The 23,288-nt window shown below is 50.8% G+C and overlaps 1 protein-coding gene across 4 annotated transcripts in view; it reads left to right on the forward strand.

Moving 5' to 3' along the window:
• LOC139060907 (nucleolar protein 4) overlaps positions 1-23,288 on the forward strand; it is a 133,984-nt gene that overhangs the window by 103,821 nt on the left and 6,875 nt on the right. For all 4 annotated transcript variants that reach the window (XM_070540205.1, XM_070540206.1, XM_070540203.1 and 1 more), the window contains exons 5-6: positions 21,361-21,768; positions 23,143-23,271. In XM_070540205.1, coding sequence (XP_070396306.1) covers positions 21,361-21,768; positions 23,143-23,271 — 537 coding nt within the window. The remainder of the gene's footprint in view (positions 1-21,360; positions 21,769-23,142; positions 23,272-23,288) is intronic.

Consider the following 23,288-nt stretch of genomic DNA (forward strand, 5'->3'; position numbering starts at 1 on the left):
AAAAAAATCGGAAGCTTCGCCCAAAATGTGTATTGCATCGATCGCGATAGCAAATGATTAGACAGCTATACGAAGTAGAGATTCATCGGCCGCAAGGTTTTGTCAGCCGTATAAATATGTAAACGTTCGCTTACAGACTAAAGTAACAAGCATGCATGGTGTCGCGCGCAGACAGGCAAACAGGAACACATCTCACTCGATGACCGCGTAAAGTCGCTGTTAAAACGCTGGCGTAAGTGATATCTCCGTAAGTGACCGTCGCACTGAAAGTGATATCCCCCCAAGGGACCGCCCCATTGAAAGTGATATCTCCGTAAGTAACCGTCGCACTGAAAGCGATATCTCCGTAAGTGGCCGTCCCCAGCTATAGCCTTCCGACGCTTTGTGCCCAATCGTGCACGCCAGGATAACGCATTAAAAGCAATATCACTGACGAAAATAATGATGTCTAAGGTTTATCGCAAGCATCGTGAGACACTTCTCATTCGAACGTTTGCCGCACATCTGAATAATATGTGCAAAGAACGAGAAAGACGGGAACCGAATGGCCTGATTTTTGTTAGTTACTGCCATGTTAAGCCAACTGGCAACCAAGCTACGAAATTTGTTGAGAAATAGCAGGCTTAACGCGGGAGATGAGTTGCATATGCGGGTTCCACCGGCGGCATGTAGTTTTTTTTTCGCTACTTTAATTGCTCTTATGTTATTATTTCTACAAGTCATGCAAAACAATAACTCACACTACTCTTTCCTTGCCCTGATTGTCTGTTGGGTTAATATGTACGAAGTGGTTTCAATGAAATGAGTTGGAAGGTAGACAGACATATGTACGAGTGTTTGCTCCCACCGTGGTGGTGTAGTGGCTTTTGCGCTGCGCTGCGAAGCAGCAGGGCGCAGGATCGAATCCCGGCCGCGGCGGCCGCATTTCTATGAGTGCGATATGCAAAAACGCCCGTTTACCGTGCATTGGGTGCATGTTAAAGAACCCTAGGCCGTCAGAATTAATAATCCGGAGTCCCGGATTACGGCACGCATCATAATCATATCCAGCTTGTGGCACGTCGCATACCAGAATTTAACATTTTAATGCGTGTTTGCGCCCGTTGCCAGTATGTCTTCGCAGAGTGGGTTCGCTTCTTTCATCTTTTCTGACAATGCATTACATCACGTATATTCTTCATGTCTCTGGGTGAATGCTTTCCAGCGACGCTGGACATGAAAAAGTTGATTTCTTTATGTTTGCACGCCTTGTCTAGAGGAGTACCTAGAGTTCACGAACGGAAGACACGTTCTGTCAGCTTAAGAAAACATAGGAAGCAATTCAAAATTGACAATCTGTTTTGCCGGTGTACATGTGTAACGTTAGCAAATACGTAGCAAACCTTGGCATAATAAATTTTCAATCGACAAAATAATTGGTGCCTCCAGTGGCTAATACTACTCCTGTTTAGTGTTCCTTTAAAGCTTGTATTGGAAGGTGCCGCTTGCCGAAGCTCGAAGGGGCATGAAGACGCACTGCCTGTGCAAAAGCTCGGGTAAAGCATGAGAGGACCTTGGGAACACAACTTCTGGCAAATGGGGAAAAGAAGGAAAGTGAGACTAGGGGAAAGCAAACTAACGAAAAAAAAGCTCGCTGGAAATCCTCCTACGGTAGGGAGCGGGGAAGCGGGTGACTCAAAGGATTGGATTGAGGTCGTACGTGGAAGTGACACCAAAACAACAAGGCCGATGCACGGAGTCTACCGCCCACAGGAGAGGAAAAAAAGGAGATCCGAAAGTGAACATGGCAGGGAACTAATGCTTATACTCCCGTTGGAATGGGGAGATGGGGCGCCACTAGCAGTAAAACAAAAGAGAGAAGCGGCAAAGGGCACGGCAAAAGGATTTCGAAAGCGGAAAGGCAAGCCAGCGAGTAGCGTTCGGGTTTGTGCCCGAAGACGTAAGCGCAGTTCAACTTTTGTCAGCCGCACTCAACGCAGCACAAAGGCAGTCGAGCGACTTGCGCAGTTATGGAAGAGGGGGATTGTGCAGGAGGCGAAGAGTGAACACGGCTATAGAGCAGAAAGCACCGAGGGAAAGAAGCGCTGAAACCCTGACGTGAGCGGGGAAAAGTGGGGGGTAACGTTGGGGAAAGCAATCGGGAAAGGAACGACGGAATCAGCAACAGAGAGAAAAGACAGCGGCGCGTGGCTGTGTCTGTATATAAAGTGCTTATCCGGGCCAAAGACAAAAAATGAAGACGCGGAAGGGAAGATTCGAGGAGAAAGGAGCGGCGCGCCCGGCCAAAGAGAAGCAGATTTAGGGACTCACGCGAGGGAGGGAGGGAGGGAAAGAGCGGGCGCTCAATGGGCGCCGGGAATAAAGAAATAAAGGGAAAGCTACAATAACGAGGACGAGCTTACAACTATATATATGGCGTCTGCCCGCCTCGGTGTTCCTGAGCGCCGTCGTCGGGAAGTTTAGGGAGCGAGCGAAGACGGGAGCGCGCCGGAATGAAAGATGGCGAAAACGGGTCACGGCGGCGAGGAGGTGGAAAGGCAGAGCCTCGCTCCCCGGGCGCACATGCTTTTGGAAAGAGAGAACACAATGGAAAAAAATGAAGAAATGCGATACTGTGAGTTACTGTAAGAGAAATGAAGGGAAAATGGGTGAATGGGGGCGGTGAGGATTTTGGAACACAGAGAAGAAAACGAAGGTGAGAGGTGGAGTGAAGGGGATGGCACTGTAGCGAAAATAAAACCCACTGGTTGCGCACGTCAAAGCCTGGGGCGTTCGGGAAGACTGCGTTGAAGCCTGGGGAGAAGGGATGGCCCGAGAAGGAGAAAAGGAGGTTTGTTGCATGGGGGGAAAGAGAGAGAGAAACCGCCTGGCAGATCGAAAGAAGCGCTCCACCAACGCTCTAACCGGGTCGGGAACGCGCGGGAGAGCAAGAAGTTTCTTCTCTGCAGCGGTGGGGGGAAATGGGGAGCCGTCGGGTGGGGTGCGGCGTGTGTAGGGGGTAGCAGGAAGAGCAGAATGAGTGGGTGCAGGGGGAAGACGGGAGAGGATAAAAACTTTCCCGGACATCGAGGGAGGTAGGAGGTCGTCGGGCTGGGCCTTTTGCTTTGAGCTGCCTTTATTTTTGTTTTCATTTATGCGTGTTTCTTCGGTGTGCTACCTTCTTGTTTCATGGCTGCCGTTAGTGTTCTCCCTATTTCCCCCTTCCGCGGTGTGTGCCTCTCTCTCTGCCGCTTTTCGTGGTGCTGCGTCTCCCGTTACACGTGGGTCTTCCCTGCAGCGGCAAGCACAACCGCCGGGTTCGATAGTGTTTTCTTTTTCCCTTTCTCTTCCCTCCTCTCTTCCCTGCTCGGTTCGGTCGCTGGGGCGACCGGCTCGGCCACTCTGCTGAGCAGTGACTCCTCCTTATTCGCGCGGGGGAAACAAAGTTCCCCATAGCCGGGCGCTGTCGGAGGGTATTGGCGAGTTTGCGTGGGTGGGGGGGAAGGGGAGAGGTTGAGTACTCTGTTAGGGAAGCGAAGGGAGCCACTGCCGAAGCCGTACACTTCCCACACGGCTCGGCAGCTAATGCACGCTGCTCTCCGCCCGCTTCGTGCTCGCCTTCGGGCACTGGCGAACGCGTACGCGTGCAAGTGTCAGACGCGGTAAATGAAGACGAGGGGAGAGCGTCCGAACACTCGGCGAACTTTCGCTGTTCCAGACACTTCCTTATATATTTTGCGATGATTGTTTCAAACGAAAGCAAACAAATCCGCCCTTTCCTTCATCGCTGCTTGTAAGTTGAAGTAAAGCGCTCGTGGGAAGCGGCGTGAACGGTGATCGGTTCTGGTGCCTGGGCTTTCATTCAGAGCAAGAATATCTGTCCGCGCTCTATTGAGTTACAACGACGACGGTTGAAGTGTCTACGCTACAGCGGAGGCTTTCTTCACTGCAGGCTTAGAAGCTACGTTCCATCTGTTTCTGCCTGATTGCTGTAACTGCTCTCTCCCAAAGCGTTCCAAGGAAAAGCTTTTACTGTTTTAGCAAGAAGTACGGTACGGCGTAGTAAAAGTTGTGGTTATTGAATTGATGGCCCGTCCCCTGCGTGGCCAAGGAATGAAAAACTCTTACACAGTGGAGCAACGTTACTCAGATTCCACATGGTAAGAAAGATGCTTCTACAAACAGTGCGCCAATACGTGAGCGTAGTCCGCAGCCACGGGATAACTAGAAGAGAAAACGAACCCAACTGTGTGTTGGTTACGCACGCCGTGCCTAGGCATCACGAGGCTAGGTCTGACTGCTTCAACTTCAAACTGGTGCAGTGACTTCTTGGTGTCTCTTGCTACGCTGGAGTGGTACTGCCATCGAAAGACCAGCGTTTTAAGTGCGTCAGCAAGCGTGCATCAACACACAAATGCTAGTCATATTTTGTACGGCCGTCGAGATTTGTGCGCGCCTTTGATCCGTGTGATGAGCCACGTTTCAAAGTGCGCAACCCTTATGCTTGGAGGCGGCTATGTTCTGTAGTACAGTTTCAAATAGCGCCCGCCATGTACGCGGAGCGGATGTGCTTGCTCAAAAAGGGATTAAAAGGCGATGGCGCGCCGTTTTTCTAGAAACTTCGGTGGACTGCAACACTGATTCGGTTCCGTTGCGCATTGAGAATTGCAGCCGGCTGCATGAAAACGTAATGAGGGAGAAGCGAAGCCCAGTGCCGAGAGGCCAACCCTTTTCTTTCCAAGTTCTACCTTCTCTGTTCTCTCGATCTCAGGTACGAAGAAGTGATGAACTTGAAATTGAGCTCCGGTGCTACTGCACAAGGAACACAAGTTCGTAGAACAAACTTCGCAACGATGAGTGAAACAGGAAAAAAAGCAAAAGCAAGAAACGAATAACACAAAAAATTACCTTATTGTTTCTTCGAGAAAAAATAAGCAGCATTGCAACTCTAGGGAAAAATACAGTTTTAACACAAAAGCTCTTCAACTCCGGTAACTAGAAGAGCTGCTTTTCCGCAATGCACGCGAGGTGGCCAATAAGGCGCACATGGGAGAGAGAGAGAGAGAGAAGGAGGAAGAAGGGCGACTGAGGCACGCTGAAGCGCTCGTTTCTCCAGATCCACCCTTCCCGCATTCCGCTTCTCCCCCACCCTCTCCCTAAAGCTCACCAAACTCTGAAAACAAAGGTTACCACTCAGAATGCCAGCGAGCGGGAGAAAAAGGCAATGTGGCTCCATGAAAGGGGATCCCAGGGAACGTTACAGTTAAGCGAAACATTTCTCTTCGTCCAGACTCCTCTCTTCTCCCTTTCCGCACATTTTTTATTTTTCTTCCCCCAAGCTGCTCTCCAAACGCGTCGCCGTCTAGTGCCCGCCGCAGTGGCTCTTTCATTGTCGACGTCTTACTCTTTTTGAGGGCACTAAAACGTGGAAGGTAGGGGGTGGTGTGCGAAGGAGGAAAAATAGCGCGGAGGGGATGGTTGGGCCAGAGCAACGAAGATTTAATAACCGGGAGCACCTCCATCCCCCATCCCCAACCTCTACACAGCGAAGAAAAAGGAAAAATGCTAGAGTGAGTGGCACAAAGGAGGAGGCAGGTTTCATACGGCGGCGAAACAGCAATAAAGGAAGCTTCCAAAGTGTCAACGACACAGAAAGAAAACTTTTACAGTGCCAGGTCGGTGGAAAACAGGGGAGGGGGAAGAGGAGCAAGAAAGACGAGACGGGTAGGGAGCGCTTGCAGCCAGCGAACGTAGTTTCTGTCTCCCGCTGCACCGAGCTCGGATTTGAAATTGTGAAAAGTAAAAAGGAGGGTAAAAGGGAAAGGGGGATGATGGCGAATGAAAAGAGGAGAAAGATAAAACTAGAACAAACAGTTGAAGGAGAATACGCTATAAGAAGAACCGGCGGAGGCGGAGGGAGATCGGAGGATTTGAAAATCGGCAAGCTAGGCAAAAAGAAATAAGGAAACTATGGGTTTCTTGTTCACCGAGTTATATTTGCCTCATCGTCCGCCGCCTGCCGGAGCGCCGGTCTTCCCGAGTCGCTCGACGTCTCGCAGTCGGCGTTGCGGAGGAGCTGTGCAGCTTTTCCGCTCCCTTTGAATTACACGTGTTTCGCCTGATCCATTTTTCTTGTTACCCCATGCGTCCCCATTTTTTTCCTTCATCCCTACTCATCGTACCTTTTGATGCGGCATTTCCTTTTTCGCTTCCCCTTCAGCTGATTCCGCTTTCTGAAGCTCTTTTCTTGGTATAACGTTGGCTTTCGTCCGTGCCTATTGAAAAGAAGAAAAAAAGTAAGCAAACACGATCGAAAAGCGGCCCGCTCAGTCTCGCGCTCTCTCTTTACCACCGTGCTTCTCGGTGCTTTTTCTTGGGGTATAAAAATTGCGCATGCCAGGCTAAATAAAACAGCCTAGGAAAGTTGGGAAGAAAGGGGGAAAAACGTAAGCAGCTCAGGAATTTTTCAGAACGAGTCCAACGAGCAAATAAAAGCGTTTCGTCAGAATTACGGCGGTAAAGCTTGCGCGTACACGCAGGGATAGAAAGGAAGAAGTGGAAAGTTCTACGCGAGGGGGGGGGTTCTGAAGGCGACGTTTGGGGAAGACGATTGGGGGAGGCTGGAAAAAAGGGAACTCGCGCGGCAGGTGAAAAGTACAAATGATTTCGGGAACGAGTAGCTTGTCTGCTGTTATATGTAAAATACATAAAAAAGAGGACGTTCGATGAGGGATGGCGGAGAAGAGAAACGAATTTTCGAAACACGCGCACGTAGATGTTTTCACCGAGAAATGCAAACCGGAATGCGAGTGAATTCAAAGGAAGGGGGGAGTAAGGAGAGAGAGACAGAGAGAGAGAGAGAGCTGATCCTGCTGCTCAAACATCCCACTCATCTTTCCCGTTGCACTGAAGAAAGGCCAAGCGGGAATATGGGAAAGACTATCTAACGAAAAATTGACGAAGAGGGTTGGTTGATGAGGACGTCGCTTCTCCGTAGCCGAAAATAACCGCCGCGATGAGAAAGAAGAAAGAAATTGCGATCCAGCTAGTTTGTTCCTGCACTTGGTGATGAAAAGGAAAGAAACAAGGAAAGGGAAAATGATGGGGAAGGTGAGGAAGCTCAAGCAATCAACAGGGAGAAAACGCCCGTAACGACAAAATAGCTGACGGAATGCTTGGACGCCATGCTCATATCTCTTGTTTTTCTTTTTGAAGCTACCGTTTCTTTGTTGTTGTTGTTGGGGGTAGTGATTCCGGTGGCTTCTGAGAAAGGGGAGGAAGAATGGGAGTCAGCATGACGCGCGGGCTAGGACGAAAGGGAGCAGCGCGCATGGAGGAGCTGCTGGCAAAAAGAAATGAAGATAAACAGGCAGATGACGCAGTGGTTTTGCAGGCTGAGCCAAGTAAGCGCGCCGTGTGATGAGGCGGTACGCACGTGCAGGGATGTCAGAGAAACTGGCAAAGCTTGCTACTTTCTATTTTTCGAGGAGGCAGGCGCCATCGCGAGAGCTGCGGGGGAGAGCAGTTAGGGATCGCTCACCGTGGGGAGAAAGGATGGCAGTTCTGGGGAAACGCTATACGTTTTGGAAAGAAAAATGAAGCGCACTCGCTCCTTTCTTTTATTATTTTGGTGAAAGGGAGCCGGCGTCAAAGCAGCAGAGCCTGGGCGGAATGCGCTCGGTGTAGTCAGACTGAGGGGAAAAGGGGAGGGGGCCAGGAGGGAGGGTTGGAAAGAAGTACAAGATTGTGGGGACATCAAACTTTATCCCCAAAAAGGGTAGGAGGAAGGCCGCCGGGAGGAAAGAACCCCGAAGTATGGTGCGCGCTCCCGAATGCTTGGAAACAGAAGCTGCTGAAGAATAAAATAAAGCGAACATGACGGCTGGCGTGGGCCGAAAAGAGAAAAGGGGACTTGCATTGTGGGGGAGCCAAACTTTTTTTTCGTTTTTACGACTGGAAAGGGGAAACCAAGGAACTTTCCTTTTTCTCTCTCTTTCTCTCTCTATGTTCTCTTCTTGCGACGTAGTTTCTTTTTCTTCTTGCGTTCTAGCGAATGTTGAAGTACGTGAAGTGGGCTTTCGTTCTCTCGATAAAAAAGTAATTCCTTGCAGCAATGGTTACGTTTTGGGGCTCCATGGACATGCGTAGGTAATTCTGTACAGAAAAGCGAACGTTGCAAAATGTGATCTTGTCTCGGGCGAGTTCATACCAATGATCCGTGGCAGGTACCACAAGGCAACGAGGGAGCCGACACTCGAAGTGAATGACGTAAACAAGGTACGGCGCTGCCTCCTAACTAAAGTTAGTTGGTTTTGCACAGCATAGCATAACTTTAGCTGGAATATGGTGCCGTCTTGTGTAAAGTTAGTACTACATTTCGTCCATCAAAACCTTCTTGCGCTGCATGTCTTGCATGTAACGCAAAATGCAGGCGAAGCAAAGGTCTCCGCAATGCGAGGACACATCAGCGGCTTATTCCGAACTCACAAAAAACACGGGAAACACAGGCGAATGTCGTCTCATATGGATGACCATGTAGTGGGCTGTTGTATCGCTTTAAATCAGCATGCGAGAACGTGTCGAACAAGGTCCTGCAGGACTTTCTTTTTTGGCATGCTGGTCTTTTTTATTGGCACCAAAGACCTCATGTCGGCCGTGCATGGCTTGTTATCTGCACTCATAAAAAAATTATCGAGGTGCACTCAAGTCTTCTGAACAGCCACCAGGCAGTCAGAGAGACCCCCACTTAAAGGCCAACTGCAACGACGTTTTGGATGGCGTAAAAAGTATAATTTAAAATAGTGTAGACATAGAAAAGTCTCTGTGCAAAGTTTCACGCTTGAGAAAGGAGCGGGAGCCTCACGAAAACTTCGATAATATAGCTGGTTTTGATGCCCAAACTGGAAAAAGAGAACGCCACCATACCGCTCACCGGAAGTGACGCACAACCAAGAATATGCGATTCCCTAGTATGACCTCCCAGATGAAGAGGCGCCCGCGCCTGCTCGTGGCGCGCTGAAAAATATCTGATGTGGCTTGCTGGGAGTTACGTCATAGCGACAACCACCAGGTGCACACGTCGTCGGCTTAGTTGCTGTTTAAAGGCTGGTAGCAAGAAAACTATACAATTACCGTGCCGCTTTGCCGAAATTGCTTCAGTGGTATATACTACTCATTTATAGCAAATTTAGTCGAAGTGAAATTTTGCTTCTGTTGACCTTTACGTTCTTTCAACAGTTCTGGGCTTGCTTCCTCGCGCAGGTTCTTTTTAACGATCACCGCTTCAATTTATACCACGTATCGGTACGTTATACTGATGTAGCGCAGAATCCTTGTAGTGCGCAGCAACTTGGATATGCGTTTGTGCAGTAGGCTGTCGTATGCCAGAAGTTCTAGCGACCTTGAATGAAACAACCTTCATGTGTTCTATGAAACACTCTGAAAAAAGGGGTGTACGTTTCGGAACCACATGAGGGTTCACACAAAGAACCTGTAGGCGGTTCCGAGACGTCGTTCCTTCTTCAGACTTGGTCAGTGACCGTGATTCACTTGAACCCATGTCTGAGTGACCTGGATGAACTTTCGTTGAACCCCTGAAAGAGCACCTGTAAAGCGTGCTTCGCCGCATAGTTGGTGTTTGTGCCAAAGAGGTAGCGCTCCAGGGGCAATAATGTCGGAAGGGCGGACTGTTGAAGACCCGACAGAGGGAAGGTGCTATGAGCGACGTAAAAAAAAAAAGAAGAAGGAAGTGGTGGCGCACATGTACATTATTTAAAAGCTAAGATTTCCTAGCGAACCCTTCCGGATTTGTCCTGACCGTGGCAGCCGCTGCTGCCAGCTAACATCGCCTTCGTCCTAGTGACACGTCGACGTGTGCATTTGCATGGACTGTGTGTTTCGCATTTGGCCTGCATTTTGATAACTCATTGAGCGCTCAAAAGCTAAACTCAGAATGAGCTTAGAGCTCATTCTTAACTTTAAGTGCGTGCTTTTTTTTTCTCGGCACTATTCGCGTCACCATATTTCGTTCTTAGACTTTCTCTTCTTCCATGTCCTGCAGCAGCGAAAATGGGACACTTCTCGACTTTTTCTGACTGTGCTCCGCTATAGATGCACCAATACTACATAACTGCTCATAATGTGACTATTAGCATGTTCTCTTTCTTTTTTCTCGTTTTATTTTTAGCTTATGGCGTCATTGTCACTTCAGCCACTTGGCGGTGTGGTTGGTCTGGAAGATCGTATCTAACCATAACTCATTGGCTGAGGGGTGTTGAGGGGTTTACCGTGTATGAGTGTGTCCTTCACCCAGTAGCTCGAAATATAACGTCGGCCTCGCAACCGGAAGGCCGACGAGACAGTCGATATAGCCATGTCTACTCTCCCTACGGATGTGCTGGTAACCGGCATTGTTCTTGGAATTACGCAACGAAACAACAAAGTGTACCTCAATGAACTCTTTCGCAGCAAATGTCCGTCTTCGAGGGCCTAATTATTTTATTAAAGGGACGTTTGCGTTCCTTTCGGAGGTATGACTTGCCGGCTTTGTTGTTGTCTGGCCGAGTAAAATGAGTCGATACCGAAGATAGTGTAAAAGTGAACAGCGACGACACGGGGCGTGGTGCAATAAAGACTGCGACGATCACCGATGCAAAGACTGTAATCAGCGGACGGACATCGGACACATAATCTGGGCTTGCCCCAACGTAGTGCAGGGGCCAAACAATATCTATACGAACAAACAACACATATACGAACCAACATATGCACATCTATATACAGGAACACATATGTATAGAACACGAATATAGACTGGGTTTGCCCCAACATAGTGCAGTGGCTACGCAACACATATACGAACCAATATATGTACATATATATGGGAACACACATATAGAACGCACATATATAGAACACATATATATAGGGCCGAAGGGCTCCTAGCCTCCGTATAAGGGAGGGGAAATAAACTCCTATGACACTTGCTGTTTTCAATAAAAATTGTTTTATCATCGTCACCCAGACAGTGTTTAATAGTAAACTGAGCCCGTTTTGAAGATAATTTACTCAAAAAATGATTCGGGCAGAACTCGTCTACGATGACTATTCAAGTATGCGTGTAGCTCAAGCGCGTCACGCATGAGACGTCTATGCTGTAGCCGGATTCCTCTCTCGCGCTTCCCTATGGACGCCCTGCGCCCTCTGGCGGTGCCGCCGGGAAGTCCGCGCATACCCACTATCACGTGTATTGTGACCCAACTTGGCGTCAAGGAGGATCGCTGAAGAGAGGCACCTGTCCAGTGGCAGATACCCGAGGTGACGTAAAAAAAGCTTAATGGATGAGCGACACATAGCCATGCGAACTGCCCACATTTCTAGACTGCGCTTCTTCCGTGATCGGCTCTTATATTCGGTGGTATCGCTAGGTACCTTGAACTGAAACTGCTCTTAGCATGCCGAGAACGCTATTTGCATTAATTGGACCGATTCTTAGGATTATGTTGTCCGCGGTCGCGTCGTTTACGTGGGATGAAAATAGCCGGCATCTTGGGTTCCTTTAAGTAGCATTTTATTGGAATGTTTCGGCAGAACTTCTCGGAACGTGGGCTGCCAAAACTGCGTTTAAATTAGCTGTCTTTCCCACGTTGCTATCGTTTTCGATGCTTCGCCTTTCGGGACAAACTGCGCTCATTTTTCTTTTTCCTTTGAAAAGCAAATAAAAATATCCCTCCAACTTTCTGTCAAAGCGATTATTATTATTATTATTATTATTATTATTATTATTATTATTATTATTATTATTATTATTATTATTATTATTATTATTATTATTACCGTGCGCCAATATGCGAAAGAAAAGGTGCGTTATCGACAACTCCTGCCTGCCTTATTCGCGACCGAATTATTTCTCAGTTCACTGAAAGAAAGAGAACCAAATCGAACCATACGCTGCCGCTTCGTAGGGAAGGCGCCACGTGCGAGCCATTTGCATATATCTTGCATGACGATGAGAGCGCTTTCCTCGCCTCTGCTTATCCGCCACGCAAAGTACATGCCGTAAGTTCCGCCCCGCGCGCGAGTCAAACGGTTCCCTCGTTACTGCAAGCGCGCGTATAACACGATTTCTTTTCTTGCCAAATTCAGAATTTGCAGTTTTCTTTACGCAGGCCCGATTCAGATTCGGAATTATTGCCTGCATTTTGCTTGCCATGCTGGGCTATCATCGTAATCATCATCAATTCATGATCTCCATCGTCGTCGGCCATTTTTTTTTCTGTCCACTGCAGAGCGAAGGCCTCTTTCAGCGAACTCCAATTACTTCACCACCCCCCCCCCCCATCCCGCTCCCATGTGTAGGGTAGTAAACCGGTTGAGCTAAACTGGTTGACCTCCCTGCCTTTCCTGCTCCACTCTTTTCCTTCCTTCCACTTACCTTTGGCTTTCGCTAGCTGATTCCAAGGTATGCCTGTTAATTTCCTAATTGGATCACACCACCTCATCCTCTGCCGTCCTCGAACCTTCCCCTTCAGCACCCATTCCGTAGCTCTAACGGTCCATCGGTTATCATCCGCCCTACGGAGTACATGGTTTGCCAGCTCCATTGTTTCCTCTTAATGTCAACTATAATGTCGGGTACACCCGTTAGCCCTCTTATTGACCACCGCTGTCTTCCTGTCTCGTAATGTCACGCCGGACATTCTTCGTTCCATCGCTCGTTGGGGATGGCGTCATGCTAAAGAAGAACTTGTAGAATATTGAAAGAAACTTAAAACTGGCACGCTTAGAGCCAGGTAATATTTGCCCGTTTATTTTTTCTGGGTGATATAGAAAGCCCGGGAAAAATGAAATAAAGATATTCACGTGACCAACCGTCCGCCCGCCTCAAAAAGCAGCGTACCTGGTACTAAATTCGCCGTGCAGTTAAAACGCTTCCCTAACTGCGTCATGTTTCCATTACTTGAGCTGGTAATGATAACCGACTTAGAAAGCGATAATGTCAATGTCCGAGAATATATATATATATATATATATATATATATATATATATATATATATATAGTGAGCGTGTTGACTTGCGCTAACTTACGTATTTAGTTGAATTGGTCGGCGTTTCGGGCAGGCCGCTAGTCCGCTCGGAAATCGTATTTCTTGCGCGCACTTAGTGCGAGTGTTTCGCGAGTGTTTCGCTACCTACTTATCGAGGCACACTAGTTCCCTTCCCCTCCAAACGTCACCATTTTGCCAACAAGGCATAGTCGACCGATTGTTGAACAGTGCCGCGCTAACGTTGACTGGCATGCCGGTGAGCGCCTACTTAACGGTGCAAAGCGACGATTAAGAGAGATCTTGCTGATCTTTTGCTGATCTCTCTTGCTCTTGCTGATGCCGTCGCTTCGAGCCGTTAGAAGGCGCTGACGAGCGAGCCAGTCAACGCTGACGCGGTACTGTTAGAGAGTCGGTTGAATGTACATGTACATACGTTTACGACCGTAACTAAGAATAAGAAAACAAAGCTGGCGCCTAAACTCGAGAAAAACGTGATGTTCCTACGCTGCTACGTTTAAAACAAAGGTAAGGTTTCTCAGTACAAAAGCTGTGTAGGTTTCCGTCTCCCAGCTTATATCTTTTTTTAATATGAACTGTACGTGTCTGTTCTCGTAACTTTAAACCGGGAGGCACTTACATATTTAAAGATTAAAACTAACGGCATGAACACTTCGCGCACATATTCTATGCGTACTTTACTCTTCTTTTCTTGCTTTTTTGCGTGTGCGACTGGGCGGCTTTGCGTATTTCGGGAAGAATTTCGCGCTCTTATTACTTTCTTTTTTCTAATCGATTACGCCCTTGACTAAAGCGTCGTTCTTAGGGCCCTCGCCGCATCTATATGTATACGTTTACATTTTACCTGCGCAGTCTTGTCGCGGAGGTCGACTGTGTTTGCCTCTCGCTCAGGCTTGCTGGCCAGCTTGAAGGGCTTCACTTAGGACGCCGAACAAATCCAACTATAAACACGAGTCAAAAATAGGTATTGCGTGACTCCCTAAGTGCAGTGTTCTTTTATTTGTGTTTCTGGTGTCTCTTCTCTTTTTTTCTTTTTTTAAGATCGCAGCTTCTAGGGGTACGCGCCCCCCGCCTTTCTGCGCTCTCTGTGCCCTAGCAAGCTCCTGACTAGAAGCGAAATGAAAGAGGCGGCGACTGCCTCCAAAAAAGGGAAAGGACAAGTGCACAAACTCTTCCTTTTTTTTTGGTACATTGGTATTCTTACCTTTATTGCCTATTCCTCTTTCTCTCTTTCCAAAAGTTTAGCTGCTCGCTTTATGCGTAGTGCTTTAGTGTCCTTGCAGTCAGTGCCTCACGTGCCTCGTCCCGCCTAAACCCTAAAAAAACCAAGTAATGCACAAGCAAACAAACGATGTCGGTTCGAAATGACGACAGAGACAGGTCGACAGCCCGGGGAGCGGTATGGAGTTGGGTTCGGCTTTTTTCTTTTTTAAAAATTATTTTACCTCGACGCGCTCGCTTCTACAACGATTTCCCCCCCTTCTTTGATCGCTGCGCCGAGTACCGTTCCTTACGTCGTTTTAACGCCGCCTTTGCTTCTTTCTCTTTATTTTTTGCGCCTTCCGTATTACTCACCGTGTTAGACGTCCCGTCTGCTGTAGTTTTGGGAATCGTAACTCACCTGTCAAGTAGCGAGCGCGTACTGCACATTTATAGTTCGCGTATATGTGTATTTGTAGGTTTATTCCCCACTTTCAAGCTGTCTTTGGGCGCGTTGAAGTTGCCTGTCATTTCCCTTGAGAATTTTTCGCCTCTCCCTCTCTCTCAGCACGTTTTAGTGCTTGCACACGTTGCAGTGTATTAGCGCTCCATTCAACGCGCTGCTCCTTCCCCACTTCCCGTTTCTTCGATCTTCGTTTTCCTCGTTTCTTCGCACTTTTCTCGAATAAAACGTCGCACTTTATCGCGCTTACTTATTTTCTCTACTTCAGTCATCAAACGTGGGTCTTTTTTTTTCGCCACCTTTGCCCCTCCCCACTACCAGTCGGTCCCTAAGAAACAGCTCCCCCAATTTTGTGTCAGAATTTTTCTGCGCCCGCTTTTCATGTTTTGCGCTTCCTTCTATGAGTATTCTAACTAAATTTTCTGCAGCCAGGCGTTTAGCTTGCGCTTGCCACCCTCTCCATATCCCCGGAACTTACTCGTTCTTCCGCGAGACATTTGTTCCTATAGCCCTGCGACGTTTCATACTGCCGCTTCCTGCAAGCCTTCTTTCTCGCCATAACGTCCGTTCTTCGGAGAAAGAATAGGGAACGTCCCTCTTCTTTCTTCCCTCAGTGGGGAAAGAAGGAACCCCATTTTCTCCATCCTTGGGACGCGTGCCCTAGAAGTTACATTTTTATCTAGGTGCGTTTCCACTGGCCCCTTACACATCTTTTGTAACGTTTCATCGTTTCTCTCAGGTCCGTTCTTTTGGAACGAGCCATTAGGATTTCTTCCTTTACTTCTTCGTAGCGAGGACGACGTTCCCGTCTTGCAGGCCCCGGCAGCTCTGGCGGCAGAGCCCGCCACTGCTTTCCTTTCGTGTTCCATCTTGTGTAGCAACAAGTGGACGAATGCCTTTCCCGCTAGCTCTCCTCTGTTTTTGTTCCTTCCTGCTTCTTTACCCTCTTTCTGTCTCGTCCCGAAGGAGAGCCCGGGAAAAAAGCGCACAAACTTTTTTTTCTGCCCCGACAGGCACGGTCGGGATGAGACGGGTATACAAGGAGGGAGTGGGGACGCGGGGGTGGGAGGGGTTGGGCACTCGGGTACTCACTCGCCACAGTCTGCGCCGGAGCTCGCCAGCCAAGCCGAGCAGACATAGCGGCAGCAGCGTCCAGAGGGGAAAGAGTACATAATCGCGGCGCAGGACACAGCGTAGGCCTCTCGTATGTGACTTGTCTGTTTCCCCCTTTTTTCCCCTTATCTCCCTCTCGTGGTTATCTTTTTTTTTGTTGTTGGTGTTGACTCCTCCATGTAGAAGAAGAGAAGCGTTGTTCAGACCGAAAGGAGGAGAGAAGCGTGGGTGGTAGTAAGCAGAACAGGAGGCAGACGTTGAAAAAAAAGGCAAAAGAAGTTGGTCTGGGGACGAGCGGGCAGAGTCGTGAGGGGAGCAGAAGGGCAGGGAAAATATCACGTGATTCGCCGCTACGCCCGTTGTCACGGGCAACAAGGAAAGGAGGGGGGTGCAGGAACTGGGCTCCGCGCTCGCCTTTTCTTCTTTTAGTTATTACTTCCTTTTGTTTCCCCCTCCCCCTCTCTCTCAGGTTTCCCTCCTTTCTCTCTCTCTCTCTCGTCTTTCTTCTCTTTCCTACTTCCTGGCTATTTTGGTGTTTGGTCGCGCTTGTAGCAGACTCCGCGCGTTGCTTCGCGATCGTTGTGTCCTCGGGCGCGCTTGGTGACAGGCTGGAACTAACGGTGAAAGGGAGAGCGGTGGTGACTAAAGGGAGAAAAGAGGGTAAAAGGGGAAAGCCGGTGGCAGAAGGCACGAGAGGAGAAATGGGGACGGTGGGGAAGTGAAGAACAAGCTGTGCCCATTTTCCGGGCGTTCTTATGGACGTCGTTCCATTGGGCTCACCCTTCCTTTGCGGGCTTTTCTTCCTCCCTGGTTTTCCTTGTTATATCGTTTCCTCCATTCCTTTCTCCGGGTGATCTATTGCTGTTTGTTTACGTAGTTGAGCGTCCCCTGCCTCCCTCCCCCCCACCCTTGCCTGCAGCCGGTGCCGCGACGAAGCGAGAAACATGGTGGTGGTGCGGTCTTCTCGAGCGAACACGCGATGAATCTTGACGCGAGAAGGCGGATTCCGAAGCGAATATCTTCTTACGCAGAGTGTGTTTCTCGGTTGTTGACTCTTGTGTGCCGTTTTTCAAACCTATCCCTCTTTATTCGTAGTCGGAAAGGAATGCCAGTTGGCCCCAGATTGTGTTTTACATTGTTTTCTGGCAGGTGCCTTGTAACCCGCTTTTCAAGACGAAGTTGCCAGGTTGCAGTGCAGAATCGTCGTACCACCCCGAACTAAAATTTTGAGGGCGTTTAAGCTTCGCCTTTAAGAGCGGAACGCGATTAGCGTTCAAAGACCCCTTACTGCTTTTCATGCTTCCGGGCAACTGCAGCTTATGTAACCGAAACGTTTATCGGGAAACGGTGGCTGCGAACGCTATGCACGAAGGCGAGCTTTCTGGTAGAAACGCGGCCTCTTGCGTGGTTCGATCTCCTGTTATTGTTTCGCACTTTTATTATTTCAGTCTCAGAAGAGCTAACATAAAGGACATGCTCTGTCGGTGTTTCTTTTTCGTTACGTTTGTTTGTGGACTGCCGTTACCAAAATTCCGAGCAATAACTTTATAAAGAATGAAAGAGAAGGTATGGGCAACGTTCGTGGTAGGGAAGTAGTTGGGCATGCGTGGTCCGGAATTCGGTTCGAAATTATTTTTCCCGAAGTGACGTCAAACGCCACGCTGGACGCCGACGCCGGATTTTCTGCGACATGTGCTCTTTAACGCTGTCGCGTTAAAATGATGGGTGTGAGGCATTGGGTTTTTTGGTTGCTCCGGTCAGTTGCTATATGCGTTTCTGTTGTCGTCGTCGTTATTGCGGTTCTTCGAAGGAACAACTTTTCCGATGCGACGGTAAGTCGCTAAACCAACGTAGAGTACTCATACGTTTTCATTTAGTACTCGAATGCGTTAAACATCAAAGTATTGGTTTCAGCTAGAGTGAACACGCGTTCACTGTTGCGTTCGCTTCCTTCTCTGCGTTTTCAAGCGTGCGTTCTGCATTTACGTTGTCATTCCACCCAGTAAATATAAGCCTTATAGCTAAACTTATCTAACCATGCGGTGCCAAAACGGTGATTTCGCATTGAGCTTGCCATAGTGTCAGATCAGACGTCATGAATGTCACACTATTTCAACAGTACCTGCAGAGGTGATTTAGTGGCTGTGGTGTGGCGCTGCTAAGCACGAGGTTGCGGGATCAAATCCTGGCCGCGGCGCCCGCATTTCAATGGAGGCGCAATGCAAAAACGCCCGTGTTCCGTGCATTAATTGAGGGCATGGTAAAGATCCCCTCGTGGTCAAAATTAATCCGGAGTTCCCCACTACGGCGTGCCTCATAATCAAAGCCTGGTTCTGGCACGCAAAAGCCCAAAATCCAATTCGATCCACCTCAACAGTTCTGTACGGAAGGTAAAGACGATCCAGCAACATTTCAGTAAAAAAACAAAATATGGAAAGACCCAGACCAAGAGCTCTTTTGCGAAAAACTGAGAGTGAGCGCGCACTTGAAGGCAAGGCAAATGCCCCCCACCTCATAAGCATTCATATAAAGCTATCTATCTATCTATCTATCTATCTATCTATCTATCTATCTATCTATCTATCTATCTATCTATCTATCTATCTGTCTGTCTATCTGTCTGTCTGTCTGTCTGTCTGTCTGTCTGTCTGTCTGTCTGTCTGTCTGTCTGTCTGGCTGGCTGGCTGGCTGGCTGGCTGGCTGGCTGGCTGGCTGGCTGGCTGGCTGGCTGGCTGGCTGGCTGGCTGGCTGGCTGGCTGGCTGGCTGGCTGGCTGGCTGGCTGGCTGGCTGGCTGGCTGGCTGGCTGGCTGGCTGGCTGGCTGGCTGGCTGGCTGGCTGGCTGGCTGGCTGGCTGGCTGGCTGGCTGGCTGGCTGGCTGGCTGGCTGGCTGGCTGGCTGGCTGGCTGGCTGGCTGGCTGGCTGGCTGGCTGGCTGGCTGGCTGGCTGGCTGGCTGGCTGGCTGGCTGGCTGGCTGGCTGGCTGGCTGGCTGGCTGGCTGGCTGGCTGGCTGGCTGGCTGGCTGGCTGGCTGGCTGGCTGGCTGGCTGGCTGGCTGGCTGGCTGGCTGGCTGGCTGGCTGGCTGGCTGGCTGGCTGGCTGGCTGGCTGGCTGGCTGGCTGGCTGGCTGGCTGGCTGGCTGGCTGGCTGGCTGGCTGGCTGGCTGGCTGGCTGGCTGGCTGGCTGGCTGGCTGGCTGGCTGGCTGGCTGGCTGGCTGGCTGGCTGGCTGGCTGGCTGGCTGGCTGGCTGGCTGGCTGGCTGGCTGGCTGGCTGGCTGGCTGGCTGGCTGGCTGGCTGGCTGGCTGGCTGGCTGGCTGGCTGGCTGGCTGGCTGGCTGGCTGGCTGGCTGGCTGGCTGGCTGGCTGGCTGGCTGGCTGGCTGGCTGGCTGGCTGGCTGGCTGGCTGGCTGGCTGGCTGGCTGGCTGGCTGGCTGGCTGGCTGGCTGGCTGGCTGGCTGGCTGGCTGGCTGGCTGGCTGGCTGGCTGGCTGGCTGGCTGGCTGGCTGGCTGGCTGGCTGGCTGGCTGGCTGGCTGGCTGGCTGGCTGGCTGGCTGGCTGGCTGGCTGGCTGGCTGGCTGGCTGGCTGGCTGGCTGGCTGGCTGGCTGGCTGGCTGGCTGGCTGGCTGGCTGGCTGGCTGGCTGGCTGGCTGGCTGGCTGGCTGGCTGGCTGGCTGGCTGGCTGGCTGGCTGGCTGGCTGGCTGGCTGGCTGGCTGGCTGGCTGGCTGGCTGGCTGGCTGGCTGGCTGGCTGGCTGGCTGGCTGGCTGGCTGGCTGGCTGGCTGGCTGGCTGGCTGGCTGGCTGGCTGGCTGGCTGGCTGGCTGGCTGGCTGGCTGGCTGGCTGGCTGGCTGGCTGGCTGGCTGGCTGGCTGGCTGGCTGGCTGGCTGGCTGGCTGGCTGGCTGGCTGGCTGGCTGGCTGGCTGGCTGGCTGGCTGGCTGGCTGGCTGGCTGGCTGGCTGGCTGGCTGGCTGGCTGGCTGGCTGGCTGGCTGGCTGGCTGGCTGGCTGGCTGGCTGGCTGGCTGGCTGGCTGGCTGGCTGGCTGGCTGGCTGGCTGGCTGGCTGGCTGGCTGGCTGGCTGGCTGGCTGTCTGTCTGTCTGTCTGTCTGTCTGTCTGTCTGTCTGTCTGTCTGTCTGTCTGTCTCTCTCTCTCTCTCTCTCTCTCTCTCTCTCTCTCTCTCTCTCTCTCTCTCTCTCTCTCTCTCTCACATACACACACACACATGCAAAAGAGGCGCCCTCAAACTGCAGCGCCGCAGCGTCACAGCTGCCAACCAATTGTTACAAACGCAAGGGGTGTTCACTTGCCGTTCATTCGCTGCGATCTTACTAAGATACCTAGGACATTGATTATATGACGTAGTAACGTGATCCCTCGCTATCTACCCTCGTCGGTGTACGAGGCTTGCGTGGTAATATTTAAAGGCTCCACCTCGACTCATTGTTCCTCCTCCTTCACCACTAACACCCCCACCCCTCGACTCAGCCGAGAAGATGGCAGCGCTGCGACTTGACGCCGAGAAAGGCAGATACATTTTAGGCACAAGAGAAGAAACACGAAGAAGGCAGGAAAGCTGCGGCTCCTCCTGGAGACGACTACTTCATTCACTTTTACAAAGCAGTGCACTGGAGCTCGGTAAAACATGCAGGAAAGGGAATCTCACTGGACAAAGAAGGCGAACAGTCGTTTACCTCTGGAGAAGCCACTGAGCCCTCGCAGCGCTCCTCACTTATTGCCTCACTAAATTCGGGAGTTTGGCGCTTTCAAGGTCTTGCCAGACGACTGCACTCAACGCAATAAGAAGAAAATCAACGAGAGGTGTTATTAAACGCCGTTTTGTCATGGCGTTGCCTTTGGATCTGCGTAGCCAAGGGTGGACGTCCAGTCTACTCAAGGGGCGCTCACGGATAACGGGTACGAAAAGGGGTTGCGAAGGTTTAAAAACGCAGGATGTCGCGGAAGCGGGTCGGACGCCATGATGGGCTCAGGACAATAGCGCATGTCCTGTTGGAAAACGCCTGAGCAGTCTTTTGTTCAGCGAAATGTTTGCATTGGATGTCGTCATGATTGAATGCCTCTTCATCTTCTTGTTGTTGTAGTTGTTGTTGTTGATGATGATGTGACTCTCTCTCTCTCTGTCTCTCTCTCGCTATATATATATATATATATATATATATATATATATATATATATATATATATATATACGTGTGCGTGCGTGCGCGCTTGTGCGCGCTGCTCCTGTTCTTTGTGATGGATGACTCTTTCACGTACTGCACTAAGCTGCTGGGGCTATACACGTACAGCGACGCTATTTGTATGCTCGCGTCATGTGCTTGCGTCTCTAAATGCATGCGGATAGCTCTTTCTTAGTTCTTTTTTTTTGTCATTGTTCTCGCCAGAGTAGTGGCGCATCTGAGACATTGACATTGGCAGCCCTAAAAACAGCCTGCCTTCCGATTTTTTTTCTCCGTTAAGAAAACAAATCACTAATGATGATGATGATGACGCTGATGTTTGTGGCGACGATGATGATGATCCCGCAGGACTCGACGCTGGGCAGCGACGAGCTGAGCGACGATGAGGCGACGCCCAACTACGACGACGACGACGGCGACGGAGAGGCGAGTGCCGACGCGGGCGTGGTAGACTCCAAGGAGACTCCGTCGGTCGCGGCGGCAGGAGGAGCAGACGCGCACATGGCGGACGCCGCCGCCCCGGCGACGTCGCCCCGACCGGAGGACGCGGGCTCGGCGAAAGCCGGGTCGCCCTCGTCGGCGGCCGGCCGGCGTCCCTACCCGGAGGCCGGTCGCGTCGCCGACGAGGCCATGGACACCCAGCAGCCCGTGAACATGACCGCCAAGCCGGCGACGTCGCTGCCTGGAGGGTCCGGTGGTTTTGCCGGCAGCGGGACGTCGACGGCGGGCGATCACGGCTTCGCGGACCGAGGACAGGTAAATCGACCACCCGCCAAGCGTGGTTCCGTTTCCGGTAGCAAGTAAATGGCCTGTCATCCAGTCTATTTAAGACACGCTGGAGAGTCTAAGCGAAGATCTTGGGAGCCTGGCCCTCACAGTTCATTGGCCCAGAAAGCAGTTCGAGCGCTTTTTCGTTACCTGAGGGCAACAGACTTGAGTGTCCGACTATAGACATCCTACACCTAAGTTCTCTCTCTTCCTCTTCCACTCCCCATTCCCCTCCTCACTTGTAGGGTAGCAAACTGGACTCAGTCTGGTTAACCTCCCTGCCTTTCCGTCTTCCCTTCTCTCTCTCTCTCTCTCCCCGGTAGCAAGTATATACAAACACACTTGCCAGGCGCCAGCTTCTGGTGGCGAAAGAGAGCGCGGGACAGGGGCTCCACTTGCGCGGCACGCACCCTATGCCCTTGTGGAACACGACGTGTGGTGCTGGAAAATGCAGCATAAAAGAAAGAAAGAAATTTATGGTGGTCAAATAGATTCATGCGACAGTAATGCGTTAGCATTAGTTTGCCCCGTGGAGGCCCGTGGAAGGCGAGCGACGCCTATCGTTACTTTTAACTATACAGAACGCGACTAACGCGACTAACGCGACTATCGGAGCGTTCGACATGTGTCCGGACTTGGTCGGGAGCGAAGTGCGCCTTGCTGGCGGCCGAGCGCTGACAGTGCGGGCTGTGCTCGCCGCCTCCGTCAGGTGCATCCAGCCGTTCCGGGAGATTTCTCCCAGCCTCTCTGTTAATTTGCGTTTGTTGCGGTGTTGCTTATTACGCGTATATTGGTCGCATACTTGCTCCATGGTCGCATAATTGCATACTTACGTCACAGTACTCACACTCCCACTAGAGTTTAACCAATAGATCTAACCAGTACTGACCTACTGTCCCCAGTACGACATTCTCAGGATATGTACCGGTAATTTGACCCCTTGAATTTTGATACTCGTCCTCCAATGGGTTCCGCTTATTTCGAGAAATCCACTTTACCGGTTTGTGCACGATGTCTGTCGATGGCTTACCACATCAGTTCTAGGGACGCTTTCGCTTTCAAACTCCTTATCCCCCCCCCCCCCTATTTCCTTTTGCAGGCGGCCAACCAAAACTACTGTTTAATCCTCGTGCTTACTCTTTCTCTCTTTCTCTGGGGCACCAGAATCGCACTATACCGTTTGGCTGTACACAGTATCGCTATGTTCAGCGGAGAAAATTAAAAAAACAAGATAGATTATCAGGGCATGATATCAGTATCTAACCGCCCGAATGGCGTCCTTGATGACGTCAGTACGGCATCTCCGATTTAGTTGCGGTTTCGTGCTGTCACGTTTTCATCGCGTCCCGCTGTCCTGTGCAGAGTCCTCCGGCAGCCGAACCGGACGACCTGTCGGCCGGCACCAAGGACGAGGACGAGGAGGACGACGACGATGAGCAGGACAAGCTCGACATCAGCTCCTACGACCCCGAGCGCCTCAAGGCTTTCAACGTGAGTGCCTGCTACAG

Source organism: Dermacentor albipictus, chromosome 6, assembly GCF_038994185.2.
Source record: "Dermacentor albipictus isolate Rhodes 1998 colony chromosome 6, USDA_Dalb.pri_finalv2, whole genome shotgun sequence".
Lineage (NCBI taxonomy): Eukaryota > Metazoa > Arthropoda > Arachnida > Ixodida > Ixodidae > Dermacentor > Dermacentor albipictus.